This window comes from Perissodus microlepis, chromosome 10, assembly GCF_051167445.1.
Source record: "Perissodus microlepis isolate ML-2025 ecotype Zambia chromosome 10, ASM5116744v1, whole genome shotgun sequence".
NCBI lineage: Eukaryota > Metazoa > Chordata > Actinopteri > Cichliformes > Cichlidae > Perissodus > Perissodus microlepis.
Window position 1 is genome coordinate 29,394,247 of NC_140470.1, and position 19,012 is coordinate 29,413,258.

General features: G+C 38.3%; 1 protein-coding gene across 3 annotated transcripts; it reads left to right on the top strand.

Moving 5' to 3' along the window:
- The first annotated feature begins 1,032 nt into the window (after positions 1 to 1,032).
- Positions 1,033 to 18,942, top strand: slc25a14 (solute carrier family 25 member 14). 3 transcript variants are annotated; one of them, XM_084940949.1, is made up of 9 exons: positions 1,033 to 1,080; positions 1,774 to 1,878; positions 3,228 to 3,366; positions 6,334 to 6,428; positions 11,266 to 11,351; positions 11,581 to 11,676; positions 11,929 to 12,053; positions 12,139 to 12,352; positions 14,422 to 18,942. In XM_084940949.1, the coding sequence occupies exons 2-9, from the start codon at positions 1,815 to 1,817 to the stop codon at positions 14,461 to 14,463; spliced, it is 861 nt and encodes a 286-aa protein (XP_084797075.1). In that variant the 5' UTR covers positions 1,033 to 1,080; positions 1,774 to 1,814; the 3' UTR covers positions 14,464 to 18,942. The 3 variants fall into 3 exon arrangements, with proteins under 3 accessions (XP_084797075.1, XP_084797074.1, XP_084797073.1); XM_084940948.1 differs by having other exon boundaries at positions 1,076 to 1,186; XM_084940947.1 differs by lacking the exon at positions 1,033 to 1,080 and having other exon boundaries at positions 1,595 to 1,878.
- Positions 18,943 to 19,012: the final 70 nt, after the last annotated feature.

The following is a 19,012-nucleotide window of genomic DNA, read 5'->3' on the forward strand; positions in this document are numbered from 1 at the left end:
CAAAGTTACAAAGAGAAGGCTGAGATGGTTTGGACATGTACAGAGGAGGGACAGTGCAAGTACTGGACAAAGGATGTTGAATATGGAGCTGCCAGGGAGGAGGGAAATAAGACTGCAGAGGAGGTAGTGAAGGCGGACGTGTAGAGGGTTGGCATCACAGACGAGGATATGGATAGGGTGAGATGGGGGCAGATGATCTGATATGTCAACCTCAAGCTGCTTCTTCTGGAGCAGCCAGAAGAAGAAGAAAACGAACACTTTAGCATTAGAGCAGTTAGGTGTGAAAGAATCCAACAGGAAATCATAATAAAATAAGAAAGAAAACCTTGCATCATATGTAAAATCAATTTCATTAAGAAATTGGGAAAAAATAAAAACTTGGGTTGTTTCAAGTTGCCGATTTTATGTTTTATTGAGAATGGAGTCTCTCATCTGTTGCAAACACGCAAGAAAAAAAATGCTGAATATGTGTTGCCATACAACTAAGAGCACAAAGATAAATGAGTAAGGGTTCATTAAAGAAATATGATGATGGAAACGCTAGGGTGTGATTAAATATATCACAGTTTGAATGCTGTAGATGGATTTTAATTTAATGTGCTACCTGAAAAGATATTAGAAAACGATGTACTTTTCTTACTTTTGTATGACTGCGTGTTTCACACTCTTCAGGGGAAGACCTGTTCCACAGTACAACTCCAATAAAACAAAGATCTATCAGCTGTGGTGGTTAATTATATATTTGTATAGATGAACACCCAATAAACATTTAGAAATAAGTGCAACAACAGTAAACCATCAGTAGCCTAGCTAAATCACTAGTTTAAAATTGTTTATTCCATGAAACTTTATTTTAAGATCACTGTTTTCATTTTTAGCCACCTGAAATTAAATTTAGCATTACTTTGTTTATTTATGTTTTATTTGTGTAAACACTGCTTTAACCGTAACGACATAAATTACATTGCTTGATTACTTTAGTTAGACAAAGGGCGTTTTATTTTGAAAGTGTTAACGGAAATCCTGTTTTTACAAATTCTGCCACAGTTGGCGCTAGCGTAAACGGGAAGCTAACGAAAGGTGAGAAGTTTTCCGCCGGCATTTTATTAAAGTCAATGCATAGTTATTCTCTGACACATGGGAAACCAAGCTGCATAGAAGGTCGCGGACTTTAGCTACAGCACAGGTACGTTCAGTTTGACAGTAACTGGTTGCCAGTTGGTAAATTTGCTAACAGACCGGCTAGTAATTTTTTAGAAGTAGCATTTAGCCTAGCAGCAGCCATCTGTTTCGAGGCGGAACGCTGGAAGCAGGTGGGCGATCATCTCTGTAAAAAAAAAAAGACCATTTTATAAAATGATTAAAACTGTATATATCATCATATGATTTAGATTTCATTAATAAAATAGCTTCTTTGTCATTCTATGACCAGTAGTAATAATAATAAATAACTTCATTTATTTATCTTGGCACTGTTGCTATCGGTAACGCATTCCGTGCCCGCCTCTTGCACCCCAGCCAATCAAGACGCCGAAAATGTTATTGACTTTAATATAAGCCAATAGTAGGGTCACAACAAATATGACGGCTCTCCTCACCGTGTTCGATACTGCGGGGCGTCTCTTTCCGGCGCAGTATGCTGGGATGCTGATGCTGAGGCACTTCGTTGATCTGTAGCATCCTCTTTTACCTCAATGTTTGTCGACATGTTGTATTGTCTGAGGTGGCAGCACTGCGTTGACCTCTGTCTGGGTGGTCTTCTTCTATTTTTAGCGGGGCTGCAGCAGGTGGAAGCAGCAGCCGCCGCCACGGAGATGGCCAACTTGAACTGGAAGCCGTTTATCTACGGAGGGATGGCCTCGATTGTCGCAGAATTCGGTACGTGGTGCGCCGCAATATCCACACATTGACCATCAGGTGTATTTTTGTTTTTTTTGTATTTATTTTTGTTTTTTTGGGAGTCGGGGGTATATGCTTTAATGTAACACGAGTAGAGCGTGTTGTATGCAAATGGTTAACCGCCAGTATTGTAGGAAAATGCATCACTACAGATAACACTGGCTCCAAAAAGGGGAATGGTGCATGTAGCAGAGAAAATGTCAAAGCCATTTGGTGATAATTGTGTTCCCCATTCTGCAATTGCAGGTGTGTGGCATTCACAAAGTTCAGTCCAGATTGTTGAGTGCTGACAAAAGTCTGGTGTTTAGCCTCAGTTTGTGTCTCTCACACAATCATCACATTCAAAATCATATTTAGATTTTTTTGCTCCATGCAAAAGCACATTTAAATCACTCTTCATCAGCTACTCTTTGCTATTTAATTCTATTGTCTACTATTTATATATTTTGTTCCGGTACAGTTGGTGTGGAGCACCTTCAATTTCATTGTACATGTACAGTGACAATAAAGGGCTATTCTATTTTTTTTTTCCCCCTCAGAGAACATGAGGCAAAATTAAAACATTTCATCTGTTGCTCTATTTGGAGTCTTAAAGAATGAAGAAAAATACATTTCCAGTGTTTAAATACATGTTGCTTAGAATTAGGTTGTAAAACTAATAACACAAAGACATTCTAAGAGCAAGTAGCGAGTAGCAAGAGCCATGGAGGCATTCAAACTTAAATTTTAACAACACTTTGGCTTTCAGCCTTCATATTCTTTCGCTTAAGTGTCTCCATACAAGTTCAGATTTACTCTCTGCTCGGTTCTGGCAAGGTTAGTCCATTTTACATGGACCTGTTTGTTTATTTTTTTGCAACTGAATGAGAAGTTCTGCAACTATAAAAGACATGCTTCTCTTTTTAATATAAACAATAAGTAAATGTGTAATTCTGTTGAATAATCTGTGGTTTGAGTGCTGATTAAAGTTACTGTTAATAATAGTTTTGTCATAATCAATTTGTAATTTTGAGGTGTTCATTTCAGACTAATCTTTTTTGTTTGTTTGTTTTTGTTTTGTTTTTTTAAACGCCAAAAATAAACTTTTTCTGGAAGTTATGCTTCTACCACTATCTTTCCTCTTGTAGAACTCATCTATTGACTTCAGTAGAGGATTTCTCTTTTAACATGTTTGATGTTTACTGTACATGATATGAACATAGAGCTACATAATATACATTTGTTTCTGTATTCTGAGTCTTTTTAAAATAATAAAATAAATAAAATAAAATAATAAACCACATAAAATGTGTTTTTAATCCCTATTTATCATTATTTTTCATTCTCAGGCACATTTCCCATTGACCTTACTAAGACCAGACTACAGGTCCAAGGTCAGTCTCAGTACACAGAGGTGCGCTACAGAGGCATGTTCCATGCCCTGTTCAGGATCGGGAAGGAGGAGGGCATTCGGGCGCTCTACTCTGGGTATGGAATATTATCTTTTAGGCCACTCATTTGATCTGCATGACATGTCATAGTTTCACTGTAGAAGGGTTTTTCGTGATGCATCTCTCTAGTTTACATGAATGCCATTGCTTGATCAAGATTAAAAATTCCTGTCTTTGCTTAATACGTTTTTGTTTTCTGACTCAGCTGAGCCTTTGTAGGCTGACTGTGCACATAAGCAGTGTTGGCAAAGAGCCTGTGTTGCTTTACCTAACGGATGTCTTAGCATTTCCTGTATTTTTTTGGGCCATTTGATGTACAGAAAATTCTTAATAAATTTAACTCTGTAGCAACAATGTTAAAAAAATCTGGTTTATATCCCTTTGGTGGAATGCCAAAAGCATTGATTGGCTCCATCATTTCTTATATGTAGGAAAGTCCATTTGTATTTAATATTTTCTCTAATGTTATAAATAATTCTGCTATCTCCCTGTCTACATTGCTTGTGCTGCAGAGAAGCGACTGCCCCCCTCGCCAGTGTTTTTCATTTGAGCTTTACTGAGAGCTAATACACTTTGAAATAAGACTCCGCTGTAAGTTTAAGTGGGGGTTATTTGAATAAAGATTTCCTTAGAATTTCAGTCCTGCCAGCTCTTATTTCCAGGGCGTGTGCATACAGTCCCAGGTAAATTATTGTTCCTAGAAGACAGGGAGATCTCATTTTCTTTTCTCTCATTGTGCAGTCAAATAAATCGTCTTACTTGCTACTCACTTCTGATATCATATATGGGTGACGCAGGCTGCTGCTGGCTGCTCTGTTAAAGCAGTTTAGTATTCTATTTTAGCTTCATGATATTTTGTGGAAGGGGGGTAGAAGGGAGTCGGGTCACGTATGGTTAGAGTGGTCAGCAGCTTGGGTTGGTCGGGATATGAACTTCAGTAAATATGAATGCACTCCACTGGTTAAAAATAAACTCACCACTGTCAGTGTTTCTCACATTGAAGTTTCAAAGTTTTATTGTCATATGCACAAAATATCTGCATATAACAAAATATTTCCCAACATGTTTCCCTGTACAACTAAATTTTTCCTTTGCTGTCCACAACAGATGCAAAAATGCCCATATAAAATAGAGAAATAGAATAAGTGATCATTTAAAGGAATAATAAATGTATAAAGACAGCATATGAGAAATACAGTAAAAATATATGATATGCAAAAAAATATAGCTATATGAGCTGCAAGGGGTCTGTACACAGGGCTATGCAATAAATGAATTTGAATTTAAGCCTAAACAATATTTGTGCTGCTTCTACTTTGAAATAATTTTCTCTTTTGGCCTTCAACACATCTCTTTCCTTGATTTTTACCCCTTAATAAAAATCCCTGCCATGCTGCAGTATGTTTGGTTTAGTTTATTTAGCTTTTGTTAGGTAAGGTATAATAAAAGTTAAAGAAAGATGAAGATAAAATATTTTATTTGCCATTTGTACACATGCATGAGGTCCGGGTTCATAGGAAATCTAGTTAAACAACTCTTTTCTTATTTAATAAATCCCTTCCTTTTGAGTGATCGTGATGAATACCTATAGTCTTACTGACCAAAAAACACATAATTAAGCAACCCTGTGTTCACATTTGTGACTCCTTTCTTTGCACACATTTTCTTAAATGAGTTATTGAATAACACAGTTAAGAAATTCTCCAGTGGAAATATTTGTGAAGTACTTTGTGGCCATAAATACCTGAACAATGCAATCAGCTGTCTCTCACCCTGTGGATGAACTCCAATTCCACTATCTTGGATTGGAGCTGGTGGAAGGTCAGTAATATCATGGATTGCCAGAGTAGGTAGCTGGCGAGCTGTTAGGGAAACCACAAGGTGGGAAGAATTAATAATATACTTGGGTTGGCTGCCCAAGTAAAGCCTAAAGTCCTCTGAGTTCTCTAAATTATGCCTCCTTGTCTCTTCTGTCCTCTATCCTCCTGCCAGTGACCAGGAAATCGGTCTTTTTCCACCATACTGAAAAATGTTTGAATTCTTGTGGAGAGCATAGAGAACAGGCATACAGGGGAAGCTGCTAATCAGACTTTTTGCTCTTGTGTGTATGATTTCACATTTGGTCATGTTGCACCCTTCTCAATTTAACTAAGTCCTAAAGGGTACCATGTCATGAGCGCTGTTACATCTGAGATCGTAGCATACATCAGTAGGTGGGCAGTAACAAACCAATTTATGATGAAGCTGCACCACATGCCCTCTTTAACCGAGGCGCAGAGGCAAATATGTTCTCATTCTGTTACATTCATATTGCCTCCACTCCTCTGCTCATATTTCTCGTGGGTGGAATAAGACACAAGTTGAGGATGTTGCAGTCTGAGAAAAGCAAAAAGTGGGGGAATCATTCGCTTCTCATTTATCAGCCCTTTGGTACTCACCTTCTGAAGGAGAAAAGCTGGATGGTTGTTCACCATGTGGTTTTTCTTAACTGTTTGCAATCATCAGAACAAATAGAGTTTAGAATGTGCCACAGCAACAACTTCATGACAAGTAAAGGCTGATTATTTGAACATGATAAGACACTGTGAATACTCTTTTACATTTACTGATGTGGGGAGGGAAAAAAATTGAACATTAGTCTGGAGCCTTGATGTGCTCTACGATATGCAGTAATAAAGACTGAACGCAGAGCTGCTACACTTTGCGGGTGGCTGAGCTGAATTCAGCTGACAGCCCCGTGGGGAAAGTAATGCAATCCATTCTGAAAAAGATTAAAAACAAGCTTCTCTTTGTTTTTAGAGCATTCAGGTGTTTTCAGAGCACTTTCTAAAATCCACTTTCTGTGTAACAGACAATAGCTTGAATTTCACAATCCTTAATAAGGCCGAAATGGTATTGACTTGCATTCATAGCCACGCAAGTACGTTCTTGATATATACTCGCTTTAGGAACTGACTTGAATCAAACTTTTTTTTTTTTTTTTTTTTTAATCTTCTCCTCACAGAATTTCCCCGGCTCTTTTGAGACAGGCTTCTTACGGGACAATCAAGATAGGAACCTACAATTCTCTGAAGAGGCTATTTGTCAGTCAGCCAGAAGGTTGGTATCACTGTTTCTAACTCTATCTTTTTTTTGTGTCCTTTTACTAAGTTCTCCTTAAAAGGCTAATTTTAGACTGTCTTTAATTCACAGGGTTTCATTAGTTAGTTACACAGAACCCAGCTGAAAACTTGATAGTATTCTCACATTTACTCTAATCAGCTAAACCAGACAACTGGCCAACCATGTAGGTGTTTTAATAAGGCATAACATTTAGAATAACAATTATTCTGTCCTCACAGGAAACTGATGCAATGTCCTTTAACATGCATTTGATTTGTAAGATTTTAGTTTGGGCTCAGCCAAAACCAGAGATTACAGTAAGCAAATGCTTTTTAAGCTATCTTGGATCTTCCATAAAAACAGAACGGACAGAGTCGTTTTCTTACATTTGCATTTTAGCTGGTTAACTGATGCTGCTATTCAGAGTCATATCTTTGACCCCTTTAACATATGAAATGGAAAAACTATGTAAAGCATTTTAGTTAATGTGTTAATATAAAGACACTGGGCTGTGCAATAAATAGAACTGTGACTTTTTGGGAGGGGAATAAAAAAGAGGCTAAAAAGCTGAACTGGGTTCTGTTTATGGTGCAGCCCTCCACAACAGTTCCCCCTTCTTATGTTACCCACCCCTGCTGTAAAGGGTTTTCTTTTTTGTTGTTGTTTTGTTTTGTTTTTTAAAGGACCGTCTTCCATTCAGCATACCCAGTAATGATGACTGAATGGATATTTCGGCTGCTCCAAGGATTTACCATAACAAGTAGCTCATGGTTTGATGTAACAGATGTAACAGAGGTTTGTGGCGTTAGCACTAGAAGCATGATGGAATTAGACAGGAGAAAGGGGAAAAGATTAATATTGCTGTTTATTTATTTATTTTTTTAAATGGTAAAAACTCTGCTACGCAAAGCGAGCGCTTTACAAGCCTGCCATGATCTTTAAGGCGAACTTTGAAGCTCAGTTAAACAGTCCAGAGTGAATATCAATAAATGTCCTTCTCTAATGGCTCCCTGAGACACAACAGCCATTTCTTCTTTCTTGCCAAGTGTTGAGTTGATCATTAAGATATACTGACATTGAACAGGAATGGAGCATAACCAAAGCTGCAGTGCACTGATTTACCTCAATTTGACTTCTAGCCAGTATTTTTTTTATTATTTTTTTTATTACTATGCAAGTCATATTTCTAGGACAGCAAACCAAACAGCAGAATATCAGAGTCATTTAACATTGTAGTGTGGAATAATTAACACAAAATTCGGCTTCTAAAATGCTCTTGGCCTTCGATAAATCTGGGGCTGGTGCAGTTTCATAACTATAAAAGTCTCCATGGCAGGTGAACCAAAAATTGATTGTGCATGACCGTGCTTCTCTTGCTTTTCATTTTTTTATGCTCCTTCTTTTTCTTTGTTTGCAATCAATGCTAGTTTTGTGCATCAAACATGAAAAACCCCTTGCAAATCTTTTCTTCCTTGTTTGGATTGCAAAATATTGGGTGTTATGTTGTCACTTGTTTGAGATTCAGTGGATGAAAAGAGGTTAATGATGTTTGTTGGAAATGGTTGAAAGTAAAGCAGTTATATGATAATTTGCCCCTGGAAATGAATAAAATACATTCACCTTAGCTGAGCGGATGTCCTTTATTTGTTAAAAATCAAAATCAGCCTTGATAAAGTAAACAATGTAAGGGAAAATGCAAACACACTAAATTCCCAACATTTTACCCAGGTTAAGTTGGACATTTCTTTTTTTCAACATATTTCCTCTGAATAGAGCGACAATACAACACCTGTGTTGACCCATCTGGAAGTGAGTGAGTTAACATCCCGGCAGTAATTTGCAAGCTAAACAACAGGCAAAGTGCATCCAGGAAGGAAGGAAGGGACAGAAAGATGAGTGGGGATGGAAAAGGCAGGAAACTATGAAAGAGGCTGTTTTGATACTGACACTCTGATAAGCTTTTATCCATTTGTCAAACATATATTTGATATTAAGTGTGCACAGCATAAAATTGCATTTATTTATTATTAAGTGATGTTGTTTGAGACTGAAATTGTCTTCCTTTTTATATACTGTGGTATGCAAAGGTTTGGGCACCCTGATAATTTTCATGTTTTTCCTTCATAAATCATTGGTTGTTTGGATCAGCAATTTCATTTAAATATATCTTATAGCAGACAAACACAATGATATTTGAGAAGTGAAATGAAGTTTATAGGATTTACAGAAAGTGTGCAATAGTTACTTAAACTAAATTAGGCAGGTGCGTAAATTTGGGCACCCTGGTTGTTTTATTGATTTGAATACCTTTAGCACTAATTATTGAAACATAAAATTTGTTTGGTAAGCTCACTGACCCTTGACCTACATACACAGGTAAATCCAGTCACGAGAAAGGGTATTTAGGGTGGCCAATTGCAAGTTTTTCTCCTCTTTGCATCTTCTCTTGAGAGTGGCTACATGGGAGCCTCAAAACAACTCTCAAAGAGATTGTTCATCGTCATGGTTTAGGGGAAGTATACAAAAAAACTATCTCGGAGATTTCAGCTGTCAGTTTCCACTGTGAGGAACATAGTGAGGAAATGGAAGACCACATGGACAATTGTAATTAAGGCTGGAAGTGACAGGTCAAGGAAAATCTTAGATAAGCAGAGGGAAAGGATGGTGAGAACGGTCATAGTCAATCCACACACCAGCTCCAAAGACCTACAACATCATCTTCCTGCAGATGGTGGCACTGTCCATCGTTCAACTATTCAGCGCACTTTGCACAAGGAGATGCCGTATGGGAGACGAATGCAGGAGGAACAAGTACAATGTTCTGGAATGGCCATCTCCGTCCCCAGACCTGAATATTATTGAAACTCTATGGTGTGACTTAAAGCGGGCTGTCCATGCTCTGAAACCATCAAACCTGACTGAACTGGAGATGTTTTGTAAAGACAAAAGGTCCAAAATACCTTCAACCAGAATCCAGACTCTCATTGGAAGCTATAAGAAGTGTTTGGAGGTGTTATTTCTGTAAAAGGAGGATCTACTAAATATTGATGTAATTTTTCTGTTGGGGTGTCCAAATTTATGCACCTGCCTAATTTAGTTTAAGTAAGGGAAGAAAGGCACCATCCCAGCCACCTTGGCAATAGTTGTTGTGGTTTGATGCTAAATAATTTTTAAAGTCAGTATAAAATATAATAAAAATTGAATTTAGATAGCATTTGTCAGCGCACTTGCCAGCTTGTACTTGCACTGACCTTATTTGAGACCACAAATCACAGGGAAATGTGTACATTTCTGTCCTTAATAAGCAACACAGCGATTACACTGTTGTACTGCTAATGTCAGATTTCTATTCCTTGCTCCAGTGTAGACACCACATTGCTGTACTACAAATGAGATCAACCATCTGAGTGTTTTTAAGCCAGTATGCACAATGTAGATTATAGAAAATATGAGAAAATTAGATAAGCCAAACAATGGTTACGCCTTTGATTTTCTCCCTCTCTCTTCTCTTAAAACTGACTGTGAAGTACTGTGTGCTTGATAAGAGCTCTGAATAGGAATCTGTAATTTCAACTTGGTGCCTTTTAGCATATTTTTAACCTTTCCACCTTCCAGAAATAGCTATCCTAATTTTGTAGCTTTTACTCAAAGCAAAGAGAACTTCATTTCAGACAGGCTTTAGTTAAGAGACAGGCTAACAGCTAATATTTCTTTTTGAGGCTAATAATGATTTCTGTGGAGTTCAAATAATTCCAGTGTATCATTTGCTACTGTTGATACACAATATTCTGTAGTATGCATTTAAAGAGAAAAATAGTCAGAGGTTGGGTAGGTTATCACCTACTAGCAAAATATTTTACAAGTTAGTTACCAACTTGCCATTAAGGTGTCACTTGACTATGCATTGTCTGCTTAGCCGTGTTGCCTACTCCATTCTGCTTGCATGTTGTTGTTTTCAGGCCATTTCCTTTTTTTTAATTTAAATTTATTTTTGGCAACTTTGGGTTTAGTTTTTTTTAGCGCATGCTTAGACTTTAATGGCTAGTACTGTTGGACTGCAAGAAAACTCTCATATCTGTCTAGAAACCGCTGTAAACACTGAACTGTGATAATACCATTTATACATTTTCATTTATTTTCAGCATTATAAGAAATGTAAAAAAAAAAAAAAAAAAAGTGTGAACAACAACATCAACATTTACACTTATGCTGAAATGAGAGAGACTGATATATCAGTTGAGCTCTACTCTTGATTTGTCATTTTTTAAGGATGTAAGATATTTAAAAGGGTTGATTCTTTGATATGTCGATTTTTCTCATTGTGATCAGACGTTGATGTGAGATGTTGAAAGTACAAGGTGCAAAAACAATTGAACTTTTCTTCCTCAACAGATGTTTCAAAACAGGCCCTAAAATAATGCCAATATGTTTTTTTTAATGTCACAAAAAGTCAACACTTTAAGTTAGTTTGCATTAAAAAAATTGTATTTATATTTTAAACTGTATACACTATACAGTAACTGAATCCTGGAAAATTAACACTTTGTTCTGTAATCTACAGACATTAAGAAGAAATAATAATAATTGAACTGAGTTGTCTCGGTTGCTGTCCTAAATAATTACACTGATGTTTAGATCCAGAGAAGATGCAATAGTGTACCAAAACTGATACACAAAGCAAGAATTAAGTGTTCATAAAATTTACGTTATCTCTAGAAATAACCCTTTAGACATCAATTCATAGTTAATTATAGGATGATCTTAATAACGTATTTGTTAGTTTGTCGGTTGGTTTTGGCTCTGTCTTGACTCAATTTGTGTCATTTTGTGACAGATGAGACGATGGTCATCAACGTCTTCTGCGGTGTCGTGTCTGGAGTCCTGTCGTCCTCTTTGGCCAACCCTACAGATGTTCTCAAGGTGACTACTAATGTTGGCAGTAAGCCCTAGGATATTGGAATGTGTGTGCTGTCAATATCAAAGCACTGCTTTGTTATTTATTAAACAGCAGTTGTGACACTGATATGCTGAGAAATACTCACTCATGAAACAGAATACTAGTAACTTTATAGTTGAACCTTTTTCTGTTTTTAAACCTAATCCATGAGCCAAAAGTTTAGCAACTGTTTTGTGTTTCCATTTGTTTTAGATCAGAATGCAGGCACAGGGCAGCCTGCTCCAAGGCAGCATGATGTCCAACTTCATCAACATCTACCAGACAGAGGGCACCAGAGGGCTGTGGAGAGTGAGTGCTGCATTTCGCTGTATAGCTAGGTCAAGGTGTTTTTGACCATAAAAGTTACAGTAAGGTCTGGTCTAGCTCTTCACGTGATTTCTTTACAAGTTAATCTGGTCCAATCTATCCACAGTTTATCACAAAGCCTAAAAGCAACGCCCTCAAGGAAAATAGGCACCCATCTTGCTTCATTCTGTTCACTGATTTGCACTGTAAGTGTGTTACAGTCTGATTCATTTTCTCCATCCTTCACTTCTTCAGGGTGTCATCCCCACAGCACAGCGAGCAGCTATTGTTGTCGGAGTGGAACTTCCTGTCTATGACATAACAAAGAAGCACCTCCTTCGTTCCGGCCTCATGGGAGACACTATTTTAGCACATTTCATGTAAGTTTAAACTATTCTTAAAGTCTGTCTTTAGCTGTGCAGTAGCAACAGCTGTAGTTAATCTGCATTCTGTGTTTTTCTGCAGTTCAAGTTTTGCATGTGGCTTGGCGGGGGCACTGGCCTCCAATCCTGTAGATGTGGTCAGAACTCGAATGATGAACCAGCGAGTTTTGTCTGGAAACCCCATTTACAAAGGAACATTGGATGGACTGATGCAGACGTGGAGGAATGAAGGCTTCTTTGCTCTCTACAAGGGATTTTGGCCTAACTGGCTACGACTGGGACCTTGGAACATCATTGTATCCTTTAAAGAAAACAAAACTTGAACTTGGATCATTTCTAGCTCTTAGAAAAAGAATTAATTCCACAAAAGACCTGGAATAGGATCAGAAATAGTAAATCTAGATATATAATATGGAAGAAAAAAAAAACTGCTAGTACTTTAAAATTTAGCATTTGGCCATCCCTATTAGACTCGGGCTATATCATGGTGTTATGGTATACCAGGGTAGTTATAAATCCCAGTGGACATGACTTCCAGTTTTTAGGCCTGCCACTTCTTATTTTGTCCATCCATCCATCCATTTTCTTCCGCTTATCCGGGGCCGGGTCGCGAGGGCAGCAGCCCAAGCAGAGAAGCCCAGTCACCTCCTCCAGCTTATCTGGGGGAACACCCAGGCGTTCCCAGGCCAGCCGAGAGATATAATCTCTCCAGCATGACCTGGGTCTGCCCTGGAGCCTCTTCCCGGTGGGACATGCCTGGAAAACCTCGCCCAGGAGGCATCCTTTTCAGATACCCGAACCACCTCAACTGGCTCCTTTCGATGTGGACGAGCAGCGGCTCTACTCTGAGCCCCTCCCGAATGGCCGAACTTATCACCCTATCTCTAAGGGAGAGGCCAGCCACCCTTCGGAGGAAGCCCATTTCCGCTGCTTGTGTTCGCGATCTCGTTCTTTGGGTCACTACCCACAGCTCATGACCATAGGTGAGGGGAGGGGCGTAGATCGACCGGTAAATTGAGAGCTTCGCTTTTACACTCAGCTCTCTCTTCACCACAACAGACCGGTACAGCGTCCGCATCATTGCAACCGCTGCACCAATCCGTCTGTCGATCTCCCGCTCCCGTCACTCGTGAACAAGACCCCTCCAGGTCAGGGACGAGACCCTGACCGGAGTGGGCACTCCACCCTTTTCCGGCTGAGGACCATGGCCTCAGATTTGGAGGTGCTGATTCTCATTCCCACAACTTCACACTTGGCTGCAAACCGTTCCAAGGCGAGCTGGATGCCATCACCTGATGAAGCCAACAGGACCACATCATCTGCAAAAAGCAGAGATGAGATCCTGAGACCACCGAAGTGAAAGCCTTCCGCCACTTGGCTACACCTAGAAATTCTGTCCATAAAAATTATGAACAGAATCGGTGACAAAGGGCACCCCTGGCGGAGCCCATCACCCACCAGGAACGAGTCCGACTTATTGCCGGCTATGCAGACAAAGCTCTTGCAACGGTCGTATAAGGACTGAATGGCCCATAGCAATGGGCCAGACCCCCCATACTGCCAGAGCACCCTCCACAGGACCCCCCGAGGGACACGGTCGAATGCCTTCTCCAAGTCCACAAAACACATGTAGACTGGTTGGGCAAACTCCCATGCGCCCTCGAGTATCCTCGAGAGGATAAAGAGCTGGTCCAGTGTTCCACGACCAGGACGAAAACCGCATCGCTCCTCCTGTATTCAAGGTTCAAATGTATAGAAAGCTTATTTTGTCCTCAACTTAATTAATTTCACTTCCTCCATGTCACATAAATACCTATGAGTTCTCCTCTCCTCGACCTTTGCATTCCATTACTCCATTAAGCAGAAGGATGATGTCCATCTCAGCCACTGTTCAAAACCAGTGCCCACTCCTATGTATTTTTATTGGATTCATTTTATGCATTTATGAAAATGCATCAATTTCTTAGAGACCATAATTACACACTAATCAGATTATATTTATGAGTGAAGTATGCTTCTTTTTGTTCGTTTGTTTTATATTGCTAAATAACTTTTTTTTTTAACGGCTGGCCACTGGCTGTACTTTTAAAGAAAGTCTGGCTCCTTGAAAGAAAAATATAAAGAAATTAAAGGAGGCTTGAGACTTTTGCACAGTACAAATTAAATTGACTTGTATGGCAATCAAGTAATGGACTTGGTGAGTTTGTTCAGCCTACCCCATGAACCATCGTAGTGCTGGCAATGATGCTCTCTGTCAGTGTTTTCATTGGTGCAATTTGAATACCAACTGTTTTTGCAAGGTAAATGCATTGAAGTATTTGTATCTGCCAATCCACTGTCTGTGTTTCCTTAACATACTTCTCAGTTCTTCATCACCTTTGAGCAGCTGAAGAAGCTCCCATTTTAACAAGAGCTGGTAGTGCGACTGTGTGGGTCGGTTGGACTGTGTCAGAGATAAGTGGGGCATGAGCATGGCACCAGGCGATTTGGCAAATCTATATTCACACTCCCTTTGAACGAAAACCAGTTTCATTTCAAGTTGTTTTTTTTTTTGTTTTGTTTTTTTTAAGTTTTATTTATTGTTACTGATTCTGTTTTAAAGACTGCTGTGGCTAATGATTTCGCTCACCATTTCACACTCCTCAGGCAGCTAAATGCGTAGTTCTAGCAAAAGAGGGAAAGCTTAGAGGACAATGTGTTTTGTTTTGTTTTTCTCGGCTGATGAGAAACAGATTAGTGTGGATTGCATGACTGGATTTTTAAACTTGGGCTTTCCGAGGACAGAGCGCACATTTCTAATTATTTGCTCAGGATTCTTAGACACAGATGATGCGCGTATGGAGGAAAAAGGGTGTTAGATTTTAAAAAGAATGTGTAGAAAGCTTTGTTTTAGGGGAAAGATGGCGCATGAAATTTGCTCAGAAAATCTCATTTTAACTGCTGAATAGAGGAATGGCCTGAATGAGTGGTACACGTGACAAAGTGACTCTTACTGGTAGGCACAGTAATAAGAGAGATGACGGTACAACAGAGTTGACACTGTTACAGAGAGATGATGGCTCTTCCAGTGAGCTGTCTCTGTGGAGTTTGGTGGAAAATAACCCAACACATTGACTTTTTTTTGTTCATCTAAAGGTTTTTGTTATTCATTTGTTCTGTTCTGTTGTTTTACAGTCAGAAATCTGAACCATCTGAGCCTGTGAAGAGTAAATAGCACATCAGCTCTTATTAAGAAGTACTTGATTCAAAGCAGCAGCCAATCCTTAACAAAAAGGTTTGTTTTGTTTATTTTTTCAGTTCTGTTCACATCCATCTGAATCAGTATTAGGATGTAGTCGGTGGTGAGCAGAGCTTGCTGCCACACAAACAAGAGAACAATCAGTACATAGTGTAAATGTATGTACAGACACATTCACACTCAGAGGTGGATGTATTTTACCTGAGGCATGTTCCTGTACATACAAGGCCTTATCTTTCCTCTTTTAACCTCAGTTCCTGTGCCAAATTGCGTCCCGTCCCGAACTTGCACTTGGTCTTTGTAATAAGTCACTGTAGTTGATGTAGATTACTCGGTGACATGTGCACATTTGTAGATCACATTCTCTGAACTCCACCCATGTAAAACAGACCAGACATATTTACATTTATTTTTAACTGCTTGTTTAAATTTTATTTAAAATAAACATTTTTTTCCTCATTTTGTGTCTGGGTGCTGGTCAAATTCAGTTTTTTTGTTTTTTGGGGGTTTTTTTTTTGCTTAATTTATCAAAATCCTTTAACAGCACTGTTGTAGGCAGCCGTGCTCTTTAAGTTATATTTGACTAATATTTCATAAACCAGCACCACATTGGTCATACTCATCCACATAGCTGTGCCATCTTTCTCTCAAATGCTAAAAAAAGCCTGATTGGATTTTGTGAATCTGTTTCTTCTTCTAATTGCATCACCCTGTCTCCTCTGGTTTTGATTAAAAGACGCACACGGTGTCCACTGGTACTGAATCGCTGTAGCTGCAGAAATGTTTGGGTTTTGTTTGGTTTTTTGGGTTTTTTTTAGGCTGCATTTGCACTACGTACAGTAGTCCTCCTTTCCTGCCCTTTAATTACATGTGCTTAATAATCTGGCCCTGAGAGCGCTTTACTTTGTCTCAGCATCTCAATTCTTCTCTATCATGCTTGCTTGTCTCTTTCAAACACCTTTGGGCAGCACTCTTCCATAGGAGCATTAGGATCATAATTTTATGCATCTTGTAGTTTAATTGGAACAATTTGTTAACTGCGTAACACAATTTTCATAAAGGCAGCTGTTTAAGTGCCCTGCTTAAGCCTGGGCCTCTGTGTACTCTAATGATGCTAATCAAACAAACGGGGCACATGGTACCCACTGAGTTCTCCTTAATTGAGCCCGACTTTAGAATCCTAAGTAAAACAGACAGTCTTCCAGAAATGCTGTCGTCATGTGCACATTTTTTAAAGTGACTAATGGTGAATAAAGTTTTCCGAGGAGGAGTTGGTAGGTTTTACCTGTCCTCAAACTGCTGTAGTGTTTAATTTCTTTTCCAGTTTGTGCTCCAGAGTTTGTAGTGAGCCGTTTCACTTTGCGTCTTTGTACGTCTAAGTGTGACGTGCCGCTTTCAGAGGTCACTTTAAAATAGGTTTTCCTGGAGTCCTGGGAGCGTTGTGCTGTTACAGCCTTACACTGTACATCAATCACCTGTTAGAGATGATATTCTGTAATTATATTCTTCCAGTCCTGTTCTGACAGCTCATCACTGCACTGAGTGTACGGAGTACTGATTTTTGCACTTCAGTTTTATTTTTTGTCTGCACACTGGTAATCTGAGTACAAGGTTTAATCCACGGAGTGGGTTAAAGACTCAGGTGGAGATGCAGCTACACAGGGATGTTTTTCATAACATGGGTACATCTGAAAACAAAGATTTGGCTTCAGTCCACACTGAAGTAACAATACTGCAGTTCTAAGTGTGTTTAATAATTTCTTTTATTAAAAAATATCAGCAGGGAATTCTAGGCAGAAGGAAAAAGTGCAGACCTGCCTGATTTCAAACTTGGGTTTTTGTTTTGTTTTTTTAAATTAAATTGTTTTGTTTCCTCCTCAATAACTTCCATTAATATGCTGAAGTACTATAAAAATATGCTGCAGTATATGTTTATAATGCTTTTCTTGGATGGAAACCTTTGATGTGCAAACAGCATTTTCAGATGTATCCATGTAAATGTGGATAATATTGAACATTTAGTTAATATACAATTGTCTTCGATTCATTCAACACGATACATGTAAACTAATTTTTTTTTAAAATGATGAAATTACTGGAAAACCAAATTGTCATTTGGACTGAAGAACTTTAACTTTAATTCTCTTTGGACAAACTTTTTCAAGCTGTTAACTTGGGTAAAGGATGGTACACAAAAACATTATAATTATTTATTAAATCTGAGTATAACGGCTACTTTTTGCACATTGTTGTGAATGTAAATGTGATTGTGATACTCAGACAGGTAAATGATGAGGCTTTCTGTCGTGTACTCATTTATGAACAGAGCTGAACTGAACAACAGTTGAAGGTCGGCACATTTAAATTTACAGAACACGTTTTCATCTCACTCCTTCTAATGTTCTGTAAAACCAGGAGTGCTGACTGACATTCGCTCTCATATTTCATGTTTCCACGAATGTATGTCACAGTGGGGTAATTCACTTTCTGCTCAACCTGTTTTTCTGCTTTCCAGTTTCCCCTGTGATATGTCTACAGTTCAGATGATGAATGCTCATAATAAACATCAGCAACATAGAAATAATCCCTGTAATCCGAAACCCCAGGCTTCAGATTGCTCTAAACAGCAAGTTTCACGCCTTTTTGTGAGGGACAGCCAATTTAGAGGGTTTGATTCAGACACAGGATGAATTGAGGGGCTGAGCAAATGTCCAGTCTAAGATAAATGGGATCATTTTAAATTGTGAACTGTGTAAATCCACTCTAGTACAGTCCAACGGTAAAACCACGGAGCTGGAAATTCACTGTAATGTTCTGTGAACTGTTCAGCTTTTAAATGTCCAAAGGTTTCTCTTCTTTTCTGATTATCAAATATTTAGAATCATGATTGTACAGGGTCATTTTATGTTTGAAGATGACATTTCAAATTTTTTTTTTTTTTTTTTTTTTTTTGGCTGATCTTATGTGACAATCTGTAGATTTGTCTATTTATTCGACTCTCTTCAGTTAACCTGAAGTCAAGACATGTTTATTTTATTTGTTTGGGTGATTTTATTTAAACTGTTCAGGTGCTATGTGTCAACCACATTATTTCACATTTTCGGGCCTAGTAATTTTTCCCACCGGTGTGTGCCATGTTATTATTTATTTTTACTCTTATTAACAAAACTAAAACACTGTTACACTGACTTAACGGCCAATAATTTAGTGTTAAGTTTTGGGCATTTGGCATCAATGATCTTTGTGATGCAGGGGAAATGGGTTTTTCTGGACACGTAGTGTATTGTTTTTATTGTTTAGTCATACTTCATGAAAACATGTAATTGAAGGTTGGATTTCATCTATTAAAGGCAATGTTTCTTGTCCTGATGGGTCCGGACACACTTAAATTTCATCATTTTACTGTTTAAAGTAACTTAATTATGAAACTTTGTAACTGCCAAATTTTCGTCTTCTTTTAAAGTCTGAAAGCAGAAGAAAATCTTTATTTTGTAAGTGTTCTCTTCACTCCCACTGATCATTTGCACTTTTATTTGTGATTAGCTTGTATCATTGCTGTATAAAGACATCTTTCTTTTTTCCTTTTTTTTTGGACAGAATATAAACTCACTGTTCACTTATTATTAAAATATAAGCTGTGATTATTAATTTCCTGTATCTTGTGTGTTTGTCAGTTGATAAAATCAATTTCATGGATTTTTAAAAAATATTTATGATG

Coding starts and splice junctions, on each gene's coding strand:
- slc25a14 (XM_084940947.1), top strand. CDS start 1,695: ATGTTTGTCGACATGTTGTATTGTCTGAGGTGGCAGCACTGCGTTGAC. Junction 3,367..6,333: donor ATTCGGGCGCTCTACTCTGG/GTATGGAATATT, acceptor TTCTCCTCACAG/AATTTCCCCGGCTCTTTTGA. Junction 6,429..11,265: donor ATTTGTCAGTCAGCCAGAAG/GTTGGTATCACT, acceptor ATTTTGTGACAG/ATGAGACGATGGTCATCAAC.